The 25027-nt window shown below is 45.8% G+C and overlaps 1 protein-coding gene across 2 annotated transcripts; it reads left to right on the top strand.

Moving 5' to 3' along the window:
- Positions 1-333: 333 nt before the first annotated feature.
- wdr59 (WD repeat domain 59) lies at positions 334-25027 on the top strand. 2 transcript variants are annotated; one of them, XM_038267413.1, is made up of 27 exons: positions 334-448; positions 1626-1675; positions 1834-1969; positions 4358-4443; positions 4518-4598; positions 4691-4728; positions 4823-4911; positions 7363-7479; positions 7722-7799; positions 7880-8036; positions 8102-8181; positions 8247-8376; positions 10985-11091; positions 11176-11340; positions 11459-11554; positions 11683-11787; positions 11865-11986; positions 13632-13785; positions 14650-14706; positions 18235-18368; positions 20563-20644; positions 21753-21865; positions 21936-22059; positions 22133-22199; positions 22277-22397; positions 24263-24405; positions 24574-25027. In XM_038267413.1, the coding sequence occupies exons 1-27, from the start codon at positions 395-397 to the stop codon at positions 24807-24809; spliced, it is 2922 nt and encodes a 973-aa protein (XP_038123341.1). In that variant the 5' UTR covers positions 334-394; the 3' UTR covers positions 24810-25027. The 2 variants fall into 2 exon arrangements, with proteins under 2 accessions (XP_038123341.1, XP_038123342.1); XM_038267414.1 differs by lacking the exon at positions 14650-14706.

Here is a 25027-nt window from a genome sequence, read left to right on the forward strand (position 1 = left end):
GAACTTTCATCGCTTTAAATAAATAAATACCCTGTAAAATAGATTTACCCAAACGATAACATTAATATTTAAGTAATAAATTAATTAATGTGATTATAAACTATTAATACTTGAAGTTATTAATGGTCATCACATTATTAGTTGTGTCATGCTTCCCTGGCTTATGTGCTCCATATAATAAGAAAACACTGAATAAACTGTTTAATTATTCATTAACAGTAATTCTTTAGGTAATGATCTTATAAGTGTGCAGGAAAGGTTAAGTCATTCCGGTAGAGGACATGGGATTCATGCTTTTCATCATTGGACTTCTAAATTCCCACCGTCCCAGAACGCTTCATCCGAGCTCATAAGGTCACGTGAGGTTTTGTTGACAGTGGAGAAAGAGGGGAAGATGGCGGCGCGCTGGAGCAGTGAGAATGTAGTGGTGGAGTTTCGGGATGCTCAGGTGTTTATTTAGTTATTTATTTAATTTATAAATTTTTATGCTGACTCAGCCGTTTCTGACCGGAAGGTCACGTGATAAACATGTCCAGGTTGCTAAGGCGACAGCAGGGAGCCTCAGACATCCCTGTGGTGTCCAGCTCCTCCTGAGGACCATCCCAGTGAGATGTTGTCACTGGTTGCTCTGGTATCTCTGGTCCTGGTTGCAGATCGATGTTTTCTCTGATGAACATCGATCTTCTAGTGAGACTCAGACCAGATGTTCAAACTGAGGAACTCCCTCAGCAGCCATATTGGAATGTAGCTTTAGGTTAGTACTGAAGTTTGAACTTAATGTGGAACTCTGGTGTTTACTGAGCCAGAACCTTTTTCTTTGCTTTGAAGGTCACAGTTCTAAAGAGTTCTGGTTCTGCTGCAGTGATAATCCTGGAGACACCATGATCATCTCTGACCGTCAATTCAATTTTTAATTCTATTCAGTGTATTTCTATAGCTCCAATTCACATCATGTCATCTCAACTTTCCAGTTCACCAGATCATCCAGTCAGATTGATTCAAAGTTTTCTATCTAAGGAAAACCAGTTGATTGCATCGACTCATTGACTCTTCAGCAATCCCTCACACTAAGCATGCTTGTAGCGACAGTGGAGAGGAAAAACTCTCTTTGAACAGGAAGCAGGAACCAGGCTCAGTGTGAGCGGCCATCTGCTGAGGCCCACTGGGGTTCAAGGAGACAGAAGCAGACATAGAAAAAGAAGCATAGATACAAAAGGCAACTGTCAACCAGCTCCACAGGCGGCCCCGTCCAGGAAACACACAGCCAGGCAGACGAGCTCCGAGCCAGCTCCCATGTCAGAGGATGAAGAGAGCACATCCAGTTAGTCACAGTCAGAGAAACAGGACTACACTGGAAAACAGGCCAAGCTCCAACATCTAGAAACAAAGGTGTTGATGGCAGCAGCACAGCTGATATTTCTCTCCAAGATTCTGATCAACTGTATCAAATGCAGCACTAAGATCCAACAGGACGAGCACAGATACAAGTCCATTATCTGAGGCCATGAGAATATCATTAGTGACTTTCACCAGAGCTGTTTCAGTGCTATGATGAGCTCTAAAGCCAGACTGAAACTCTTCAAAAAGTTCATTATGGACCATAGACCTTCTCTCTTCTGTTTTAGGCCACCGCCATGTCTGTGGACTGCCTGGGATCCCACGCCGTTCTGTCAGGGTGAGCTGCTGCTGCTGAGGTCGATGGTTCGATTCCCGGCTGCAGGCACTAAGAATCATCGCTATACTTGTTGATCCGAGCTGATTTAATAACAGGAGTTAAGATTCTGAGAGAAAACGGTCAGTGTCTGTTTCTTTGACGCCTCTCTTGCTGTTCAGGCGCCGCTTCCTCTACATGGTGAACCTGGAGGCTCCGTCCGAGGCGCCGCGGAAAATCGGGCGCCACAGTAAGTGGGATGTGGGGACGGTCCAGTGGAACCCTCACAGATCAGAGGCCCACGTCTTCGCTGCCTCGGTGAGTTCTGCTCGTGTCTCTGTGGAACATCAGGAAGCGTTTATCCAACATGGAAACATCCGATGAACAGAACCAGGATTCAGCCTCTGATTCAGTTCAGCTGTGGGGTTTCCAGGTTGGAGCAACGCTCAGGTGTCTCCTCTGATCCTCAGAGGATTAATTTGTCAATAAGTTTTTTTATTTATATCAAACATTCTATATTTGATAACTATGGAAGAGGATTAGGGCCACTGGGAAAAAAAAGTTTACTGATTTTAAAATTATATTTCAGTTTAGTATGGGAAAAAAGTCAGAATTCTGACTTTAATCAGAATCAGAAATACTTTAATAATCCCAGAGGGAAATTACTTTTGTTACACGCTCCAGTTACAGTTCTACATAATCTCAGAATTCTTATTTTTTTCTCAGAATTCTGATTTTTTTTCTCAGAATTCTGACGTTTTTCCTATACTATGCTGAAATAAAATTAGAAAATCAGTTAACTTTTTTTTTTCAGTGGCCCTAATCCTCTTCCGTAGATAACTAAACTACCAGATGAATAACAAAGGACAATCATCCTCATTTTTCAGATTTTGAATCATAAACCAGGATCTGCAGAATTACTTTGCTTGTAACTAGTTACTCTTAACCTGGAAGCCAGATTAATAATCTCAGGTTTTGTTGGATTAATCTGCATCTGCTCCCATCATCTGTCTGGAGGAAGGAGAGACATTAAAGGAATAGTACACCCAAAACATGATTAGCCTTCATTTAGAATGTTTTTAGAGCATAAACAGTAGTGTATAGGATTTCCTAAAAGCGTGTTCACGAGTCTACGGAAACCGCGGCAGACCAAACCAGATGAAAGTGCGCATTCAGCGTCTGCTCTGCCGATAATGCAAGCGTAGAAGAAGAAATGTGCTGTTTACCTGTGCAAAGAAAGAAACAACGAAAGAAAAATGTCTGAGGACTTCAGTGTTGAGGAAGAGCATGAGTTCTTTGCCGAGCTGAATGCGCACTTTCATCTGGTTTGGTCTGCCGCGGTTTCCGTAGACTCGTGAACGCGCTTTCAGGAAATCCTATACACTACTGTTTATGCTCTAAAAACATTCTACATGACTTCGTTTCGAGTAAATTATGGACATTACCCACTCAGGACACTTGGAATACATTGGACGAGCAGTATGGAGGAATATTGACACGTTTTTTGTGGACTTTTATGGACCTTTCTGCCTCGGGCGCCATAGACCTCCATTATTTGAATGTCAGCAGACAGCAAGAAGCCTCCCAGATCTCCAGATGCATTTGAGATATCAAAAAAGTACTCCAGAGTTTTGTTCAGCATGGGGGTGAGTAGAAAATGAAGGCTAATCATGTTTTGGGTGTACTATTCCTTTAAACTGAACCTTTCCAGCTGATTTGGCAAAACGACGCCTAAAGTCTTTCTACCAGATGTGGTTTCAGCCAATCCTGGTCACAACAGAAATGGCAGCAGACGCCATGAGAAACCACAATACTTTCTGGTTAATACTTTCTGGTTAATACTTTCTGGTTAATACTTTCTGGTTAATACGTTCTGGTTAATACTTTCTGGTTAATACTTTCTGGTTAATACGTTCTGGTTAATACTTTCTGGTTAATACTTTCTGTTTAATACTTTCTGTTTAATACTTTCTGGTTAATACTTTCTGTTAATCCGACTTATTCTGACAGATTACTGAAACCAGGAACAAGGTTACGTCATCCAGTTATGAGTTACAAGTCAAAGTTACTAGTTACTTTGCCCAGTAATTAGCTACTTTGACTAGTAACTAATTACTCTGACTAGTTATTGCCCATTTTGCCCAATTACTTCTGTTATGTTTAGTAACTACTTTCTTTTAATAATAATTTGTTACTTTTCCTACTAACTACTTACTTTGCCAACCAACTAGTTACTATTTATTATGACTAGTCACCAGTTACTTTGCCCAGTAAGTAGTTGCTCTTATTGGTGACCAATTTTTTCATCTAGTAATTTGTTACTTGCAATAATAACTAGTTATGTATCCTAGTTACTTGTTACTCTTTCTAGTTGCAAACAGCTGGTTATTCTGACGGATCAATACCTGAGTTATCAGCTTGTAACTAGTTAGATGTAACTAGTTAGCCCTGGTGGCGTCCCCCGCTGTCCTCCAGACGTCCCTCAGAGACCTCTGGAGCCTGGCAGGCCACCAGGAGGAGTAAACCGGTTTCATACGTAGTCGGGACAGATCTGGATCCAGTGGAGACATGAAGCAGGGATGTTAAGGTGTCAGAGCAGGTGTTTGGGTTAACCGGTCCCACTCAGAGGTTTGATTAGTTCTGGACGTTCCGCTGCTGCTTTGAGGCGGTTCTGCGGTTGAATAAAACTTTGCTTTTTGTTTGCAGAGCAACCAGCGTGTGGATCTGTACTCGTGGAGGGACGGCGTTGGGGAGGCCCACACCTCCCTGCAGGGACACACCCGGGTCATCAGGTGAGCCCAGGTTCTGGTCAAACGGGCCGACCCGCCTGCAGGCCTGATTCACTGTGGTGTGTTTGTGCTTCCAGCGATCTAGACTGGTCCTGGTTCGATCCGGAGCTCCTGGTGACCAGCTCTGTGGACACGTACATCTACATCTGGGACACCAGGTAAGAGGAGACCAGAACCCGTTAAGTCCTTCTGGTTCCGCTGATGATCTGGGTGACTGAGCCGCTGTCTGTCTGTCTGTCTGCCTCCTCAGGGACACCCGGAAGCCCACGGTGGCGCTCTCTGCTGTCGGTGAGTAACGCTGCTGTCCCAGTTCACCTGAATGCAGCGCGTCCTGTTAGACACTGGTTCTGTAGAACCCACCGTCTCCGTGTCTCTGTCTCAGCCGGAGCGGCTCAGGTGAAGTGGAATCGGAGGAACCAACACCTGCTGGCGTCCAGCCATGATGGAGACGTCCGAATCTGGGACAAAAGGGTGAGTGAGACCATTCCTTTCCACAAGTTCCTAAAAGCCAACCCAATTTTAAATTAGTTAAAGACGATTTTTATAACACTCATAAAATGACGTCCATCCTTAAATAAATATAAATCTCTAACAGCTGTCAGTGTGTCCTTTTGTTAAAGTCCTGGATTCTAGCCTGAAGATTGTTCTGGATGCTCCTCCCTGATAAAATGAACCTTCTGGTTTGTGTTGCTGGTTTCAGGTTTAAAGCTGCATCACATCTGCTGTAGAGCTTAAAGCAGAGTTTAACAGTTGGATCGGATCGGATAAATACGGACTCAGAATAGGGTTGTCAAAAGTATCGATACTGAAATGTTGTATCCGGATACAATACTCGTTTTTAAAAGTATCGATACAGTGCTACCACCAGTGGCACCTAAACAGTCATTCATCTAAAGTGCAGAATAGAGGAAAATGCACTTTCTGAACACTGTGTGATTGAATAATTCTACGCACTTTTCAGTTTCAGACTTCTAAGATGTGCAGCTGCTGAGAATTATTTTAGTTTCTTAACCGGTTTGGCTAGCGTCAATGCTATGTGTGCAAAGCATAGCCAAGGAAGGATTTTAATTTTATACGTTTTTTATCAAGTTTTTTTTATCAAGCTTGCTTAATATACAGCCTCAAAATATTGTTCTTATTGTTTATTGCATTTATTTATTGTATTTTAATTATTAATCGAAATATTTCTATTGAAATTTGGAGTTTTTATCCTTGTGGTATCGAAAATGGTATTGATTATCGAATATTTTCTTTAGTATCGGTATCGAGTTGAAAAGTTTAGTATCGTGACAACCCTAACCCAGAATGGGCGATCCAAATAGAAATGTGTGATCTAGATATGCCAGTCAGAAAGTTCAGAGAGCAGCTAGCCACAAAAAAAAACAGGAAACTAGTGATTATTTTGCTAATCGATTAATCTGTTGATTATTTTTCAATTAATTGATTAATAATGGAATATCCAAAGGTTCCTTAAAGGAGATTTTTAAATGAAATGAAACCAGGTGAAACGGAAAGCCTATTGACGGCTGAAAAAGATTTTTATCTTAAAGGTATAGTGGAGGATATACCTTTAGTAGTGAAGACCGGTCCTCTCCACTTAAAAAAAAAATGCATGTGCGAGAGCGTGCACAGCCATTTCTCCTGGTGCACGCCCTGTTTGAAATAAGCTGTCCTCATGGCTCCTACGGTCTTACTGTGTCCACATGTAGCAGGTGCTATATAGTGAACTTTATAGTGAACTCAGTTAACTGACCGTTCAGACAGATGATCACTGCTTTTTGCTCCTCCTCCACCGCGTGGTGCCGCCACCATCTTTATTAGCCACTGCTGTCGGGTAGCGGCAGCCTATGGCGACAGTGGGCCGCTGTGACAGCATATCTATGATGCTTTGCTCAGAGAGCTCTCCACGCAAAGCATTCTGGGATATATCTGCCTCTTCTGAGGCCTTTCCTTTCTTCTCATCCACTTCGTAGACACTTTTCTCTCCCGACCGTCGGCCATTTTCAAAGAACCGCGGTGAGAAAGGTGAGCTTCACTGACTGTCTGAAACCGCAGCTCACCACAGATATACGCCTGAAAGAAAAAGATCGCTAACGGGATGAAAACGTAGGACGGCCTTACGGAAACACATCACCAGAATGATTGACAGCTAGGAGGACCACTGATTGAGATGATCCACCTGGAAATAAATCGTCCTCTATACCTTTAAATTCAAAATGTTTACATTTTAGATTTTTTGTATTTTGATATAATTCCTGCTCTAAGTGGGTCTCTATACTCGAGTGAATAATTAATCGATAACTAAATTAGTTGATTTTTTTATTTAAATAATTGATCTGATTATTTCTTTCAGCTCTGCAGGAAATATGTCTCATTATAAACGCTTGACCGATAAAAATGGTTTTGATAACTCCAGAGCAAAGCCGCCTAGAAGTGGAGAGGATGCAATCTGTAAAAAAAAAAAAAAATGCAATTTATTATAACTAAAGCTGTAAAACAGAAATAAAAAGTGAAAATATAAAATCTATAAAAAAAAATTAAAAAAAGGGAAAAAAAAGAAAATTTTATTAAAAAAGAAAATAGAAAAAAATGTATTTGAAAAAACAAAATCTGAAATGGTGACAAGGTTGCTCTAAAAACCTTTTCTTAATTAAAACATTCTTCAAAGTTTGATTTCTGGTTTACATTTTTAAAAACTAACTTACAGATTCTGTGCTTTGCTTCGCAACAATAACAGGAACTTGGAAATTAGAAGCAGCTCCGTCCTGGTTTCTATTTTCTAGATATTTTCTAGATTTCTAGAGTCAGATAAACCTCTGATTAAAACAGATTAAAGTGCATGGCAGCGACAGACTACTGGATCTGCTGGATGCGAAACAGTAAAGTTTGCGTCATGGAGTCTGTCCTCATGTGTCTGAACAGAAACCCAACACGGCGGTGGAGTACGTCGCCGCTCACCTGTCCAAGATCCACGGCCTCGACTGGCATCCGGACAACGAGTTCATCTTTGCCACGTCCAGCCAGGACAACTCAGTCAGGGTGAGGACACGCATCGTCCCTGTCCCGATGTCTCAGTCAGTCCAAGCTGGGAGGAAACGGGAAGTTATCTCCCGCTGAGACCATCAGGTCCTCCTCCTGGTCCTCAGTCTGGTGACATCAGGTTTGGATCCCGGAATCGGTCCAAACTGGGTGAAAAGGTTCCTCTAGTGCTGGACCAGTGGATCCAAAGGGAAAGAGAAAGACCTCACAAACTGACCGGCCTTTCTGGGTCTGCTTTCTAGTTCTGGGATTACCGACAGCCCAGGAAATACCTGAACATCCTGTCCTGCCAGGTTCCGGTGTGGAAGGCCCGCTACACGGTGAGTCCGGTGCCGCTGGAACACTGGCTGAGGAAGTCGCACTAAAAACTAAAAATGTGTCCATTTTTACGTGTCTTTAGCCGTTCTCCAACGGCCTGGTAACCGTCATGGTTCCTCAGCTGAGGAGGGAGAACAGTCTGTTGCTCTGGAGCACACTGGACCTCAACAGCCCAGTCCATGCCTTCGTTGGCCACGACGACGTGGTTCTGGAGTTCCAGTGGCGTCCACAGAAAGAAGGTGAGCCCGCTTGCAGCCCGCTGACCCATCAGAACACTGACTCCTTCCTGTCTGCTGCTGTTTAGGCTCCAAGGACTTCCAGCTGGTCACCTGGTCCAGAGACCAGACTCTGAGGATATGGAGGGTGGACCCTCAGCTGCAGAAGGTTGGTGTGCAGCTTTACGCTCCAGCTCAGACGGACCAGGTTCTGATCGGTTGTGTTTTATGCAGCTGTGTGTCAGCGACATGGTGGAGGAGCTGATGGAGGGGATGACGCTCACCGTGGAGTCCGAGAAGTCTCTGGGGTCCCAGGAGCCTGAAGGCCAGCAGAGCACGGGCCCTTCTGCAGACAGCTTTCAGGGTAGGACCAGAAACTGTCCCACTGAGCCGGTCTGACGGCTTCAGGAGGTTCAGATCCAGGCAGAGTTCATCTGAAGCTGGACTTCTGGGGCAGAGATCCTCTTTGGACTTTGTTTGGCTGTCTCAGTGAATCTCACCGTCCAGACGCGTCCAGTTCTCCATTTCAATTCAGTCCCTGCTAACAGCTAAAGACGGTACTGAAAGTCTTACACGATGTGGCCTCCCCTTGTCCTCTAGTCCAGGTTCTTACAGAAGGATCATCTGGGTCTTCTCATTACCATAGGTACTAGGGGTGGAATGGTTTTACAAAATCCACGGTTTTCGGTTTGGTATATGTTGATTGTTACCCCGAAATCCCATAAAAATTAATGAAATTAATGAAAAATTTCCAAAAAAATTAATGGATTGTAATTATTTTTAATGATCTGCGGAAACCCTGGATCATTTCCGCATGTTTTGCTGCTTTGAATTTAATCATCTGGTGCATGCTCTCTACGATCTCCAAGGAACTCAGAGCGGAGCGGACGGGAGCCACAGTGGAGGCTGCAGGCTTTGCTTTGAGCAGCCGGTCTGGAGCGCAGCGGGGCGGAGCGCTGACGGAGTATGAGGGATTTCGGGGTTAACATGACATGTTGGTCATGTTGCTGTTAGCGTAGACAAAACGTGTTGCACAATGCTTGCACACTGTTGCACTTTTATCCACAACTTTCTTCCCGCCGTCATCGTAGGTCACTCTAAATGCAAAGTGGTCCCATACAGCAGACCTATAAAGTGCTGATGGCGCGTCTTCCAACTCCTGTTCTTTCCCACTCGCCATACCCACACAATTCTCCACAACTACTGATTTTTTTCCCTGCTACACCCGGCTACGCTGCTTCGCTTCTTCTTCTTCTTGTTTACTACTGGTGGTTGGCTTTGGTCGCAGTACCGCCACCTTCTGCTCTGGAGTGTAATCGCTTCGCCTATGAGAAAAAGGAGCAGCGCATGAACCGAACGCAACACACGCGAACGGAACCGAGACAGTCGAACCGAACAGTTTGGACGGTTTTCATAAACCGTCCCATCCCTAATAGGTGCTCTGGATTCCTTGTAGGTAGTAGTCATTCAGTGCTTTCAGCACCACCCTCAGGATTATCTGAACTGTTACCAACTCTTATAATCCTAATAAAGTCTTTCAGACACTGTGCGATTTTATTCAATAGTTGCACGCAGCTACAGCTGCACAGTTCACAGCTCAGGGTGCATGTTCAGCCCGATGCTATGATAAAATCTACCTGCTTACGCTGTACCATGTGTGAGCAGGTTAACCAGGTGGGACTCCGCAGTGAGATGGCGCTACTCGGACTCGTCTATCTGGAAGGCAAAGCAGTAGAAGAGGAATTTGTGGCTCACTAGGATATTTGGGTAATTTAGTGCTGAAAGCCCTAAAAAGAAAAGGAGACAACGTATTTGGACAAAGACATGGCTGAGCTAACGTGGCTACTACGGTCTGTCAGTTTGACAGAAAGAACTCCATTTCACTCACTGCCCCCCCGCCATGCTGCTGGGTTTACATCTGGGAGGAAGAAGAAGAATCGACTGGAAAATCGGCCGAAAAAGGGAAAAAAAAATCGCAGTGTGTTCGCCCGCCTTAATGCAGCAGAACCAAGAGCATTTCTAGTGGATTCTATGCTGATTATTAGACAGATTTCAATATATTCTATGACTGAGAAGACAGGTAGGTTAAGAAGCTGTATTTTTGAAATAATGAATGATGTAAAATATGTTTATCTGCTGTTCTTCAGGGTCCAGATTCTGCTCAGGAAGGGTTCAGAGGTGGAAATGTGTTTCCTTTGGAGGGATTTCTATTGTCCTGCATGGAGGGTTTGGGGTTGAATTGAATGTGATCTGTAAAATGCTATTTCAAAACAATGCGTAAAACTCGACGAGAGCAACAAATACAAATTCTTAGAAAAAGTCAAATTGAAAAGGTAATTTTTTTGTACAGTTTTGTTTATAAAACATTTTTGTTTTTTTCATAAAAAATGTGCCCTTTGCTTGCAACAATAATGGAGTAAAATTCCCTCCATAAAAACTTGCTCCATATCAGGAGCTTTTTACTCTAGAAGTAAACGATCATTTCGATGATTTATCAAACGCTGAGTTACATTTTATGCAGATGACACAGTTTAACAGTTTAAACCTATGGATCTCTGCAGTCTGACAATGTTTTGCTTAAAAGCTGCGTTCATTTCAGGAAAGACGGATGTTTATTTGCTTTTGATAACCAATGTTTAAGATAAGATTTCCTAATATTAAACTATTAGTTCAGATAAAGTGATAAATGTTGCAGTAAATAGGCCAAACGTAGTCTGCTCACTGCAGGAGCTACCCTGGTTTCTGTAGATGGATTTAGTTCTTTGCATTATACTGTTAATACATCATCATACAATCGTTGTTGATGGATATATAGCCAATTTTATATTTCATGCTAACGTTTAGCTGTCAGACAGAGTCTCCGGGCAGCAGATGAACACTTGATGGCATTAATTAAAATCACAGAGTGATGGAAGCACAGAGAATGACATCATCATGGCTTTATCTTCTAATTCTGGTCCTTCTTCTCCCAGATCCGGACGCCGGCCGTCAGGAATCAGCTACAGGTTCTGGTCTGGCTCAGACTCTGCAGCAGGAGTTCTCTCTGGTCAACCTGCAGATCAGGAACGTCAACGTGGAGGTGAGGTTCAGGACCCTGGATAGCCGCCGGGTCTGAACCGACCCGTATGCTTCATCTGTTCAACCTGTGTGTGTTTGCTCGCAGATGGACGCCATGAATCGGAGCTGTGTGGTGTCGGCCCACTTCGGAAGTCATCAGGTTCACCTGGTCGTTAAGTTTCCGGCTCAGTACCCTAACAACGCAGCACCCTCGTTCCAGTTTGTCTCCCCGACAACCATCCCCTCTGCCATGAAGATCAAGATCCAGAAGGTAGGTGCCACACTGGACGGATATGTCGGGGAAATGAATGGCCCAGAGTTGGTACTGGTTAGAAAGGGGCATTAACGTCCTCCATTGGGACTGACGACTGGATGTTTCTCTGCCTCAGATTCTGACTGATACTTCTTTACAAAAAGTAAAGAGGAACCAGAACTGTCTGGAGCCATGCGTGCGGCAGCTGGTGTCCTGCTTGGAGTCTGACATGGTGAGAACCCTGGAGCCGGGACAGAAACCTCTCAATGGACCGCTCCAGTTGCCTCTGTAGCTCTGGTGCCTCCGCTGGCCTGCAGGTGGCATCAGGATCAGCACTTTGATCGTCTTTCTTCCCATCAGACTCAGGAGGACAGTCCTGCTTCTGGCCCTTTTGTCCTGTCCAATCCGGTGACTCCGTCCCTGCAGGCATTTCCACGGGTCACCAACACCTACGGCTCCTATCAGGTAATGCTCCTGCTCTCTGAAGATGATGATGATGATGATGATCCTCTTCATTAACACGATGGTTGCGTTTCTTTCAGGATGCCAACATCCCGTTTCCTCGGACATCGGGAGCTCGTTTCTGTGGCACGGGTTGTCTTGTTTACTTCACCCGACCAATCACCATGCACCGCTCAGCCCCTCCCACTGAACCCACTCCCAGGTAAAATCTGAGGCAGGTGTTCCTGGTGAGGAAGATCTGTCAGGAAGCCACCAAACCAAATGGTCCTGTCCTACCAGGAGGACAAAACTGTTCAGAATCATAGGTCTGCTCTCTTAATCGATTAGAACCTCGTTTAGGATGATTTATTAATGTAGAAATGTTCTTCTCTAAGGACCCAGAGTAAGACCCATTAGGACTGTTAATTGGTTTAGTGTTTGTCAGATATTTCAGATGTCAGGTTCAGGGTGGACTGAATATTTGGGTAAATGTCAGGGTAAAGGGCAAGGTTAGGGTTGACTTAAGGGTTAGGCTAGACGTCTGGGTTAGGGTTGACTTAAGGGTTAGGCTAGATGTCAGGATTAGGGTCAGGGTTAGACTAGACGTCTGGGTTAGGGTTGACTTGAGGGTTAGGCTAGACGTCAGGATTAGGGTCAGGGTTAGACTAGACGTCAGGGTTAGGGTCAGGGTTAGACTAGATGTCTGGGTTAGGGTTGACTTGAGGGTTAGGCTAGACGTCAGGATTAGGGTCAGGGTTAGACTAGACGTCTGGGTTAGGGTTGACTTGAGGGTTAGGCTAGACGTCAGGATTAGGGTCAGGGTTAGACTAGATGTCTGGGTTAGGGTTGACTTAAGGGTTAGGCTAGATGTCAGGATTAGGGTCAGGGTTAGACTAGACGTCTGGGTTAGGGTTGACTTGAGGGTTAGGCTAGACGTCAGGATTAGGGTCAGGGTTAGACTAGACGTCTGGGTTAGGGTTGACTTGAGGGTTAGGCTAGACGTCAGGATTAGGGTCAGGGTTAGACTAGACGTCTGGGTTAGGGTTGACTTGAGGGTTAGGCTAGACGTCAGGATTAGGGTCAGGGTTAGACTAGACGTCAGGGTTAGGGTCAGGGTTAGACTAGATGTCTGGGTTAGGGTTGACTTAAAGGTTAGGCTAGATGTCAGGATTAGGGTCAGGGTTAGACTAGACGTCTGGGTTAGGGTTGACTTGAGGGTTAGGCTAGACGTCAGGATTAGGGTCAGGGTTAGACTAGATATCTGGGTTAGGGTTGACTTAAGGGTTAGGCTAGACGTCAGGATTAGGGTCAGGGTTAGACTAGACGTCTGGGTTAGGGTTGACTTGAGGGTTAGGCTAGACGTCAGGATTAGGGTCAGGGTTAGACTAGACGTCTGGGTTAGGGTTGACTTGAGGGTTAGGCTAGACGTCAGGATTAGGGTCAGGGTTAGACTAGATGTCTGGGTTAGGGTTGACTTAAGGGTTAGGCTAGACGTCAGGATTAGGGTCAGGGTTAGACTAGACGTCTGGGTCAGGGTTGACTTAAGGGTTAGACTAGACGTCAGGATTAGGGTCAGGGTTAGACTAGACATCTGAGTTAGGATGTCAGGGTTAGGGTAGATATCAGTTAGGTTAGATGTTAGGATTAGGGTGGTTGTCAAACTTTGGGTATATGTTGGGGTGGATGTCAGTGTAAGGATAGATTTTACAGTCAGTAGGTCAGGGTTAGGCTTAATATTAGGGTTTAGGGTAGACGTTACTGTTACAGTGAATGTCAGGTTTAGGCATAAATAAAATTCTTGACAGTCAATTAAAAAGTTCCAATATGGATAGAAATACACCTGTGTGTGTGTGTGTGTTGTTGTGCAGGTCCCTGTCGGCTCTGTCAGCCTATCACAGCGGGGTTCTGACCCCGATGAAGATGCGTTCAGAGTCTCAGAGCACCCTGCGCCTCTACAGCGGGAGCCCGACCCGCTCCGATAAAGACACCGTCTCCATCTCCTCCTTCTACTATAAAGAGCGGGTGAGACGCACACACACACACTCACTAAAGGACTAAACAAACAGAACCAGAACTCAGTTTGGTTTCAGATCTGGGCTCAGCTGAGGGAAACTGACTCCTGGGCTGGTTCTTTCCCCCAGGAAGTGAGGCAGGTATCCATCTTCTCTGTCATTTGCGTTTTGCTGATTCTGCACAGCGTCCCCCTGCTGGGTGCTAGCGGTATCGGAGGTCTGATTTTGAAGGATTTTTACCAGACCAGACCTGTTCTTAGACTCTCATCCCAAACATCCTCACCATGAGAACCTCTGCTCTTCTTAATGGACATCTGAGCAAGACTTGCAGAACCTGAGACCTCAGAACACCGGAGGTTGGTCTCAGTTCTCAGTTTTAGCAGAACCTCAGCTGAAACATGCCTGGAAGTGCTGGGATGTTGGGTTAGCAGACTAGAACAAAGTGTCTTTTGGAAGACTAGTTTAGGACCCGATGGATTGATCTCAATGGAACCCAGGTACTCACCCACAGGAGAACTGAGAGTCCACTGGGTCGGGCCAGGCTCAGAACCCTGGTGGATACACACCTAGGAAATGTATCTCCTGGATCCAGTTCAGCTAGATTTCATCCATTTAATCAGAATCAAGTCCTAATAGAGAAACCAAAGTGAAGGTAGAACTCTGGGTTCCTCCGTCTCTCCCTAAGGTAACCATGGTAACAGAGATGGTGCTGGAGGAACCCTGCAGAGGTTCTGGTTTTGGTCCGCCTTCATCCTGATTGGCTTCTGTCTCTTTTCTTTGTTTTTTTTTCTTCCTCTGCTATTTTTTCTCCCCGACCAATCACCTGCCCACCCTGCTGCTGGGCCACGCCTCCTCCCCACTCTCCTCCAATCAGAAGCTTCCTATGTCTGCCTCCCGTCGCTGGTCTGTTCAAACCCTCCATGATTGGCCGGTACAGATATCTGCCCATCCCTCCAGTGCAGAATGTTGTTCTAACATGCATGTCTCTGATTGGCTGCTTCTCCTCCACTAACCTCTAATGCATCATCATCTACATTACCGTTCTCATTTATGTGTTCGGAAATAAAACGCCAGTTCCAGCTGATGCTGGGCGGCCCGGCTGCAGGGTCCATACACCCGGCTGCAGGGTCCACCCGGCCACAGGGTCCACCCGGCCACAGGGTCCACCCGGCCACAGGGTCCATACCCCAGATGCTGAGATCCAAACGGTTCTGTTTGTTGTCATTTTCTACAGAAGCTTTGGTTCCAGCAGAAGTTTTTTGTTTGTTTCTTAGGAAACCTGTTGGAAAAACTTTGCTTTAATCTGAAGGGGAAACCGTTCGATGGTTTATATACTCATTTCACTCACAGGTGTCAATGGTTTTGACATTTCTCAGAACTTGATAGTATGACATGAGACCAGTAAAAGGATTTTTACCCAGATATGTGATTCTGCTGAACAGGGTGGTCACGTTCTGTTTGGTATCTGCTCTCAGTTCTAGTTCTTTATTTTAAAATCAACTCACTTTTTGATTGTAATCCTTCTGTGACAGCTTTTCCACTCACCAAACTTCCCCTGGATACGCACCTTAAGCGTTGATCTAAGGTGTTTAACCCTCCTTGTGGAGGACATATCAAACCCTGAGGTCCAAAGATGACATATCTGTGTTAAAATGATATTTTCTGGGTCCGATCAAATGTTCCAGTAGCGGAATTTCAATGTGATCAAGCAGTGTTGATGTTCTGAAGCCGTCCAGTTAGAGTTCTGATTGGGTTCAGGGTTCTACAGGAGGACAAAGGTCATTTCAACATGAAACTATCAAGACATTTCTAAAACTGCTGTTAGACCAAAGACCCTGTTGGACATGGAAACTATTAGACCGGAGACACTGTTGACATGGACGCTGTTAGGCCAGAGACCCTGTTGGACATGGAAACTATTAGACCGGAAACACTGTTGGACATGGACGCTGTTAGACCAAAGACCCTGTTGGACATGGATGTTAGGCCAGAAACACGGTGGGACTTGGACGCTGTTAGGCCAGAGACAATGTTGGACATGGACACTGTTAGGCCAGAGACGCTGTTGGACATGGACGCTGTTAGACCAAAGACCCAGTTGGACATGGAAACTATTAGACCGGAAACACTGTTGGACTTGGACGCTGTTAGCCCAGAGACACTGTTGGACATGGATGTTGTTAGGCCAGAGACACTGTTGGACATGGACGCTGTTAGGCCAGAAACACTGTTGGACATGGATGCTGTTAGGCCAGAGACACTGTTGGACATGGACGCTGTTAGGCCAGAAACACTGTTGGACATGGATGCTGTTAGGCCAGAGACACTGTTGGACATGGATGTTGTTAGGCCAGAGACACTGTTGGACATGGATGCTGTTAGGCCAGAGACACTGTTGGACATGGACGCTGTTAGGCCAGAAACACTGTTGGACATGGATGCTGTTAGGCCAGAAACACTGTTGGACATGGACGCTGTTAGGCCAGAAACACTGTTGGACATGGATGTTGTTAGGCCAGAGACACTGTTGGACATGGATGCTGTTAGGCCAGAGACACTGTTGGACATGGACGCTGTTAGGCCAGAAACACTGTTGGACATGGATGCTGTTAGGCCAGAAACACTGTTGGACATGGACGCTGTTAGGCCAGAAACACTGTTGGACATGGATGTTGTTAGGCCAGAGACACTGTTGGACATGGACGCTGTTAGGCCAGAGACACTGTTGGACATGGACGCTGTTAGGCCAGAAACACTGTTGGACATGGATGTTGTTAGGCCAGAGACACTGTTGGACATGGACGCTGTTAGACCAAAGACCCTGTTGGGCATGGATGCTGTTAGGCCAGAGACACTGTTGGACATGGACGCTGTTAGACCAAAGACCCTGTTGGACATGGATGCTGTTAGGCCAGAGACACTGTTGGACATGGACGCTGTTAGACCAAAGACCCTGTTGGACATGGATGCTGTTAGGCCAGAGACACTGTTGGACATGGACGCTGTTAGACCAAAGACCCTGTTGGACATGGATGCTGTTAGGCCAGAGACACTGTTGGACATGGACGCTGTTAGGCCAGAAACACTGTTGGACATGGACGCTGTTAGGCCAGAAACACTGTTGGACATGGATGTTGTTAGGCCAGAGACACTGTTGGACATGGACGCTGTTAGGCCAGAAACACTGTTGGACATGGACGCTGTTAGGCCAGAAACACTGTTGGACATGGATGTTGTTAGGCCAGAGACACTGTTGGACATGGACGCTGTTAGGCCAGAGACACTGTTGGACATGGACGCTGTTAGGCCAGAAACACTGTTGGACATGGATGCTGTTAGGCCAGAAACACTGTTGGACATGGATGTTGTTAGGCCAGAGACACTGTTGGACATGGACGCTGTTAGACCAAAGACCCTGTTGGGCATGGATGCTGTTAGGCCAGAGACACTGTTGGACATGGACGCTGTTAGACCAAAGACCCTGTTGGACATGGATGCTGTTAGGCCAGAGACACTGTTGGACATGGACGCTGTTAGACCAAAGACCCTGTTGGACATGGATGCTGTTAGGCCAGAGACACTGTTGGACTTGGACGCTGTTAGACCAAAGACCCTGTTGGACATGGATGCTGTTAGGCCAGAGACACTGTTGGATATGGACGCTGTTAGACCAAAGACCCTGTTGGACATGGATGCTGTTAGGCCAGAGACACTGTTGGACATGGACGCTGTTAGACCAAAGACCCTGTTGGACATGGATGCTGTTAGGCCAGAGACACTGTTGGACATGGACGCTGTTAGACCAAAGACCCTGTTGGACATGGATGCTGTTAGGCCAGAGACACTGTTGGACATGGACGCTGTTAGCCCAGAGACACTGTTGGACATGGACGGTGTTAGACCAGAGACACTGTTGGACATGGACGCTGTTAGCTCAGAGACACTGTTGGACGTGAAGTAGAAGGTGATGAAGTTTTCAGCCTCTTCATCTCTGAGGGCCTGTGGGAACTTTTCCCATTAAACAGAGCTGATAGCAGATGATGGGACTACTGGAAGCTCTGGGTTCTGGGTTTGTTCTGAACACATAACTAGTGAAACTAACTCAGAAAGTTTTGTCCAGTATCGTCACTAACATCTAACATCTCCAGGTAGGTTCTGTCTGGACTTTGTCTCACCTGTGCTGCAGTAATTTGGCTCTTCAGGCTGCGTGTTAATGAGCTGTTCACACTGACAGACCAATGGGTCCAGGTTCTGGACCACCTGGTAAAGTGTTTCTCCTACGGATGGTTCTGCTGGACTTCCTGGTATCAGTTCCAGGATGTAAAGAACCCAGAGAACTTCCCAGAGATTCCTGACTCTCAGTGTGAACAGACTCTGCTGCGATCCAGTTTAATCAGCTGCGGTTCTGTCTCCTCGGCCGTCCGTCCCCGTCCTCCTCTCTGTCCCCGTCTCCCCACAGAAATCCCGGCGCTTCAAGACAAAGCGGGAAGGCGTGGACTACGGCAGCCGTCCCATCAAGCTGGCGGGGAAAGTCATTATCCAGGATATCTCCTGCCTGCTGCCCGTCCACAAAGCTCTGGGAGAGAGTTACATGTGAGTGAAACCACTCAGTCCACCGGGTCCTGTAGACGGGTCCAACCATCAGACGTTCTTCAGTCTGTGAGGAACTCAAAGGACACTCAACCATCTGCAGCCTGTTAGACGCCACAGGGCGCAGTAATAAAGGGGATCCAGTGAACACCTGGCTGAGGCCTTCATATACACAACATCTCTATAATCAAGAGGCAAAATGGCCGCTGACAACAATGTTCTTTTTGCTAAATTTCTTTAAAAAAAACAACAACACAATCTTCCTCATCAATTCTTGAACCAAATGTGTGTTTTAAGGGAGAGCTCTTTATCCGGTAGAAACACGAGGCGCATAACAAACTCCAGCTATTTACCCAAGACAGTAGTGATAATCCCCCGTGTGAAACCAGTAAACCAGTTTACAGGGATCCCGACTACCTGAACATTTCATTTTTATATTAACTTAAAACGTGAAATGTAAAAAAAATCATAATTACTGCTAACCGTAAACGGTCACATAGCTCTCCATCTGGGTTAGCATCTGCTAGCAGCAATAGCACAAACATCAAACTTCTTTGGACAAATCTTCCCTCTTCCTCCTGTGATTTCTACATTCTCACCATTTTCAACACATTCTGGTTCAAACTGGAAAGGTTTAATGCAGAGGTCTTCAACAGGGGGTCCGCGACCCCTAGAGGGTCCACAGAGGTACTGCATGGTGTTCGCAAAAGTTTAGGTTGATTAGACTTTTTTTTCTTTTATATTACCGCCTAATTGAAATGTCTTTAAACCCACATTAACATGAATTCAACACACTGTAGTAAACAGAAAAATGGCGGCAGAAATACTTTAATAATCCCAGGGAGGGATTACTTTAGTTACATTACTCCATCTGTAATAGAGTGAGTAGCACTACAGGAACTAGCGTACGCCATTTTCCCAGAATGCATTGAAGCTCAAACAACATGGTAACATCTGTCTAAAAATATTTTATGGAAATATTTGAAACAGCTTAGATTATTTTTACAGTGTTGTCATTAAACTGTAAATAAATATTTCCCAAGTTAAGTCTATTGGTTGAAGTTATGATGGATCCCTTTAAGAGTCTGTAAACAGGACTAAAACAGCCGTGAGGGAGAAGAATAAAAAATATAATGGCCACTGCAGGAAAATAAAGGATTTATTAGGCCCGAGCAGCAAAGCGCTGCGAAGGCCTATTGTATTTCGAAAGTTTCTTCTTATTATTATTCTTTTGGCACTTCGAACGCATTTTACGGGGACTTTGCATATTCAAAAACTCAGGAAAACGTGGCAGTAAATTGTCCCCCGCGTGAAATAGCCGGTCTGTAATGGAATCCAAAATGGCGGCCCCCAAATTACGCCACAGCGCCCCCTAATGTGAGTTGGGGGAAACTGTAAGTCACAGAGATTTGAACTTTGGCACACAGGTAGATCTCATCAAATCATGAAAAAAAGTCTCTTGGAGGTATGCCCTAAAGCCCACAGGAAGTCAGCCATTTTGGGTCAAAGTGCGATTTTTGGCCATTTTTCATTATTTTTATTCTTTATGGTGGACCTGTATAAACTAACTACAAATAAGTATAAATGTCTTGAATTAAGGGTATTTGCCCTTAATTTAAGTAAATAAGATGATTTACCAATGGAATGAGTATTTTTACTATTGAAATAAGATAATTAGATAATATACACTTGAAATACGACTATTGTGCAATTGTTTTTTCTTATTTAAATGTAAATTGTCTTTAGCCATTGACAAATTGTCTCAATTATTTTAAGAACAAATTGACTTACTCTTCTTCAATTTTTGCGGTGCAGAACTGAGCCCTGTGGAACTCCATATGTGATTTCCAGCAGAATAGAACAGGACCCGGCTTCCTAAACAGGAGACAGCTAGTAAATGGTGTCACTTACCATGTAGATGGTGTCTATCACAGAGCCAACATTGGGTACTACTAACTCAGCTTACTGGGTGGATAAAGTTGGCTTTAAATAAAAATAGATTTATTTGGCCAATGGGTCCCAACACTGAGCCCTGTGGTACCCCTCCTGGAATCCCTTCCAAAGAGCACTGTGTTGGACGTAGTTCTGTAGTTCCAGCTGGAGAACGCAGACTGTTCTGCACTCGAAGTAGAGACACCTTCCCTCAGCTCTAGCTGGGTCCTACCTGAACGTCTCCATTTTCCTCTGTCTTCCTCAGTCTGAACATAAACGACATCCAAGAAACGTGTCAGAAGAACGCAGCAGCGGCGCTGGCGGTGGGGCGCAGAGACCTGGCCAAGGTGAACATACTTCAATCTTGATTGATTGACTTTATTGATCTCACAGTGGTGAAATGTACTCATTACATCAGCTCAAATGGTCAAAAAGGAAGAAGAAGGTGCCAAAGGAAGAAAAAGGTGTATGGGGTATAGGGTAGCCTAGTGGTTAGGGCATGGAGCTTGGAATCCAGAGGTTCTGAGTTTGAACCCCGCTCCCACAGACTGCCACTCTGGGTCTCTGAGCAAGACCCTTAAAGGCGAACGCCGTTTTTTTACACTGGACCCTTGATTTTCCGTTATTCCATCATGTTCTACTCTCCCATATGAGTTTAGTGTCATTTGGAGCCGTTCTGAAGATATTCTGTTAGGTTATATCCAGTAACGTCTTCCTATGGGCAACGACTTGAAGGCACAAACTAAACTGTTCATCATTTATTCTTTATGGTACGCCAGCATTCAGATCATGGAGGCCAATCACTGTCAAGGGCCCAATGTACAAAAAAACGGCGTTCCCCTTTAACCCAACACTACTCCCCCGGCACCGTACAATGGCAGCCCTCTGCTCCCCAACGGGTTGGGTTAAATGCATGAGTTAATTTCGTTACTCTATACTTGTGACAGTAGAATGACAATAATGACATTGCACAAGTTACTGCCAGAGAGTTTGGTTGCAGCAGGAATGAATGACCTGTGGTAGCGCTACTTTTTAAAAAACAGGCTGTAAAAGTCTTTGGACTTCACACCTTCCACCCTCTGCACCAGACTGTAGAGGAGCTGAGCAGCTCCTTTAGTCAAACGGATCCATGGTTTCCATGGTTTCCTAGCAGAAATGGGAAGTCAGAACCCTGACATTGATCTTGTGCCTGCAGGTCTTCTGAGGTTTATCTCCAACAGCTTTGATGTCTGCAGACATAACCTTCTGAGGCAAAGTTTCAGAACGTTCTGATTGGACCAACCTAGAACAAAACTTTCAGGTCGGTCCGATCTGAAGAGCTTCAGTCTGGCAAACCTGGATACTGTGAGGTCCCACTTGGACCTGAGCATCCGTTACCACGGCGATCCAGCTTGTTAGAGTAGAGAGGTTTGCCTCTAGGTAACGTTGTGCAGCTCACAGTTCTCTGATCTGCAGGTTTGGGCTTTGGCCTCCGCAGCCACCAATCAAGACCTGAGTCCAGATTCTGACCCGGACACAGAGACGCCCTGGGCCAGACATCCGTTCGGACGCCATCTGCTGGAGACGCTGTAAGTGATCATCTGGTGAGCCCTTTTTGAAGCGGCGTAGCTTTGAAGCTGAAGTCTGTGTTTCCTTCAGGCTGGAGCACTACAGCCAGATGAGCGACGTCCAGACCCTGGGTATGCTGTGCAGCGTGTTCAGGGCTCAGGCTCCGCCCCCTGACGGTTACTCTTTGCCTCCGTCACGCCTCCACTCCCGATACGTGAGTCACGAGCTTACAGAGCGCCCCCTGCTGGCGACAGGGATTCTAACGTTCCCGGTGTGTTGACCTTTAGCCCAGCTACACGTCCAGCTCCGTCACCTCCGGCTCCTGCTCCAGCGCCTCGGACTCCTGGAACACAGGTCAGACTCTACAGCTCCCCCTGCTGTCAGGCCGCCGCGCCTCCTGCTCCAAACCTCTTCCTCTGTCTCGTTTTCAGTCAGAGACCCCGAGCACCCCAACCCCTGGGGGGAGTCTTCTCCTGACGATTATCGCTATGGCAACCAGGGCTACACGGACCCTCGGGAGCGAGAGCGGGAGCTCCATGACATGAACAAGAGGTGATGCTGCTAAATGGGCAGAAGGACATCCGCTCTTCTTTAGCATCGCTTCCAGAACCACTCAGGTCCAAAAGATTCAGATCCTGCCAGGGTCACAATTATTCACGCCTGTTCTGGATCCTTTCCAAGCTTCCTCTCTGCTGGGGAAAACTGGGGTTGAGTTATACTGGGTGGTCGGTTTCCTGGGCTGACACAAATTTGGACCAGGGTCAGAAATTACAGCCGGTCAGAGGCGACTGGTTCTGGTTCAAGGTTTCAACCCTGCGGCTCTGGATCTGAGCTAAATCTCCCCTCAGCATTATGCTGCCACTGTCGTGTATGACAGTCGGTCCACAGCAGAACCCAGACTCAAGCTTTGGTTCTGTTCCTGAACACTGCAACCATCCGGGTCGCCCGTTTGGGTCGGATGGTTGAAACTAGGGCTGCAACAACGAATCGATAAAATCGACTTTTAAAAGCGTTTGCAACGAATTTCATCATCGATTAGTTGTGTCGCGCGATTAATGCGTCATCCGCCGCCGTCATCACATCCACATGACTGAAACGGGGGAAGAAAAAATATACGGCAGAGCGAGCCAGCGCTGCAGGTGCGCAGTGTTGCCAACTCAGCGACTTTGTTGCTATATTTAGCGACTTTTCAGACCCCTCCAGCGACTATTTTTTCAAAAAAGCGACTAGCGACAAATCTGGCGACTTTTTATGGTTTCACTGGCGGCTTTTGGAGACTCTTACGTGAAAGCATGTATCGTTCCTACTCTGCCGTGGGGCGCCTCCCCCATCCCAACCCCGTTCTCCTGCAGGAGTCCCTCTCAGCGCTGCAGTCAGAGCCGCAGGATGTTTACCCTCAGCGTCCAGACTGCAAATGAAGCGCGCATGCGCCGGGATTGACGGCGCAAATTGATCACAATAATTAAAATAGCCTTTATAAATACATTAACTTGCAAATTATGAGGACAAGGCTTTTAAAGTTTAAATCTTCTGGCAAAGATAAAGTAAAGAAGATCCTGCAATTTATGGAAGTAAAGCAGAATAAAATCCAGCAAGATCAGTAATATGTCAATTAATTATCTGCCACATTCCCATGTAAATATCTGTCTTTGGAGGATGTGTTTTTAGCACCCCTAGTTCTCTCATTTTTATTCCAAATACAATTTATAATTTGAATCACAGGGCTATTTTTATCTCTATGGTTCAGTATTTTCTCAAGCAGCAACTTTAACTGCTATACTTTCCTGTCTTAAAAGGCAGAACTCTTCTAGTCTAAAAAACCTCATTTGTTGAAATGGGGGGGCCTATTGTTTGAATCCCTTAGGGGCTTTAAAAACAAAAATGTCTTTTTTTGCGCTTTATGAAACAAAGTAGCCTATATTTTGTGGATGTACAGCTACATTTCTCATGTAAGTTTGCGTAGTTTTAACACAAACATTTATTTTTCATATTGCACCAGTACAGTTAATGAGCAACCTGTACTTGTGTGCTTGTTTGTTCTGTCTAAAATGTTTATTTTGGAATAAAGAGGTTAATATAAAAAATATTTTTTGTTCGATTCATTAATTAATCGAAAAATAATCGGCCGATTCATCGATTTTTAAAATAATCGTTAGTTGCAGCCCTGGTTGAAACCTTGACCGGCCCGCCTTCAGCAGAACCCTAAACCCTTTAGAAAGGAAACGGTCTCCTTCCTGCAGCAGCTGTTTGGACTGAAGCACCGACCAGAACCAACCAGAACCCGGGTCGGTCCGTGTTTCATAGAACCTGCAGCTTCAGATGTTTGACGGTGGTTCGGTAAAATCGGTTAACGCCGCTTAGGAGCGGTTCTGTAGTGAAATCTCAGTGAGATGATGTCACTTCCTGTTCCCGCCCAGGCTGCTGGACCCGGCGTACACGCTGCAGTACGACGACTTTAAGAAGTGTTACGGCGAGATCCTGTACCGCTGGGGTCTGAGAGACAAGCGGGCCGACGTGCTGAAGTTCACCTCCAGCCCCCCAGAACCTCACAAAGGCATCGGTAGGTTCCCCTCACGGTTCATCGCAGGTCTGAAAGGCTTCTGCAGTTCTGCTCCTGGATCAGAAGGTCTGGTCAGTGGATCCAGTATTTCCAATCCAGGATCAGAACCTGCAGAACCGCTTCAGACGATGCTCCTGTTCTGAACAGGCAGGCTTTGTGTGTCTGCAGAGTTCGGGGTGTACTGCTGCCACTGCCGCAGCCAGGCCCGCGGGACCCAGTGCGCCGTCTGCAAGCGGCTGACCTTCCAGTGCGCCATCTGCCACGTGGCGGTCCGAGGATTGTCCAACTTCTGCCTGAGCTGCGGACACGGAGGTCACACCGCACACATGATGGACTGGTTCCGGCGCCGGGACGAGTGTCCGGCCGGCTGCGGCTGCCCCTGCCTGCTGCAGAGCACCTTCTAAAGCTCCGTCAGGACCGGCGGTCTGAAAGATCAGAACTACAGACGATCGGGTTTCGCCTTTAATTCATTCAGATAGTGTCTTTTCCCCACAGTGGATCAAAACTGACACCGTTTCCACAGTGATGCTGGATGAAATTATGCAATAAAATCTCATGTTGGACCCAGTTCACAGACTTAAAACCTTAGAAGAAGAAATAAAGTTTTATTCATTATCAGAAA

This window comes from Cyprinodon tularosa, unplaced genomic scaffold, assembly GCF_016077235.1.
Source record: "Cyprinodon tularosa strain WSP-4 unplaced genomic scaffold, ASM1607723v1 ctg672, whole genome shotgun sequence".
Classification (NCBI taxonomy): domain Eukaryota; kingdom Metazoa; phylum Chordata; class Actinopteri; order Cyprinodontiformes; family Cyprinodontidae; genus Cyprinodon; species Cyprinodon tularosa.

Coding starts and splice junctions, on each gene's coding strand:
- wdr59 (XM_038267413.1), top strand. CDS start 395: ATGGCGGCGCGCTGGAGCAGTGAGAATGTAGTGGTGGAGTTTCGGGAT. Junction 1,970..4,357: donor CCCACGTCTTCGCTGCCTCG/GTGAGTTCTGCT, acceptor TTTTGTTTGCAG/AGCAACCAGCGTGTGGATCT. Junction 21,866..21,935: donor CGCCATCTGCTGGAGACGCT/GTAAGTGATCAT, acceptor TGTTTCCTTCAG/GCTGGAGCACTACAGCCAGA.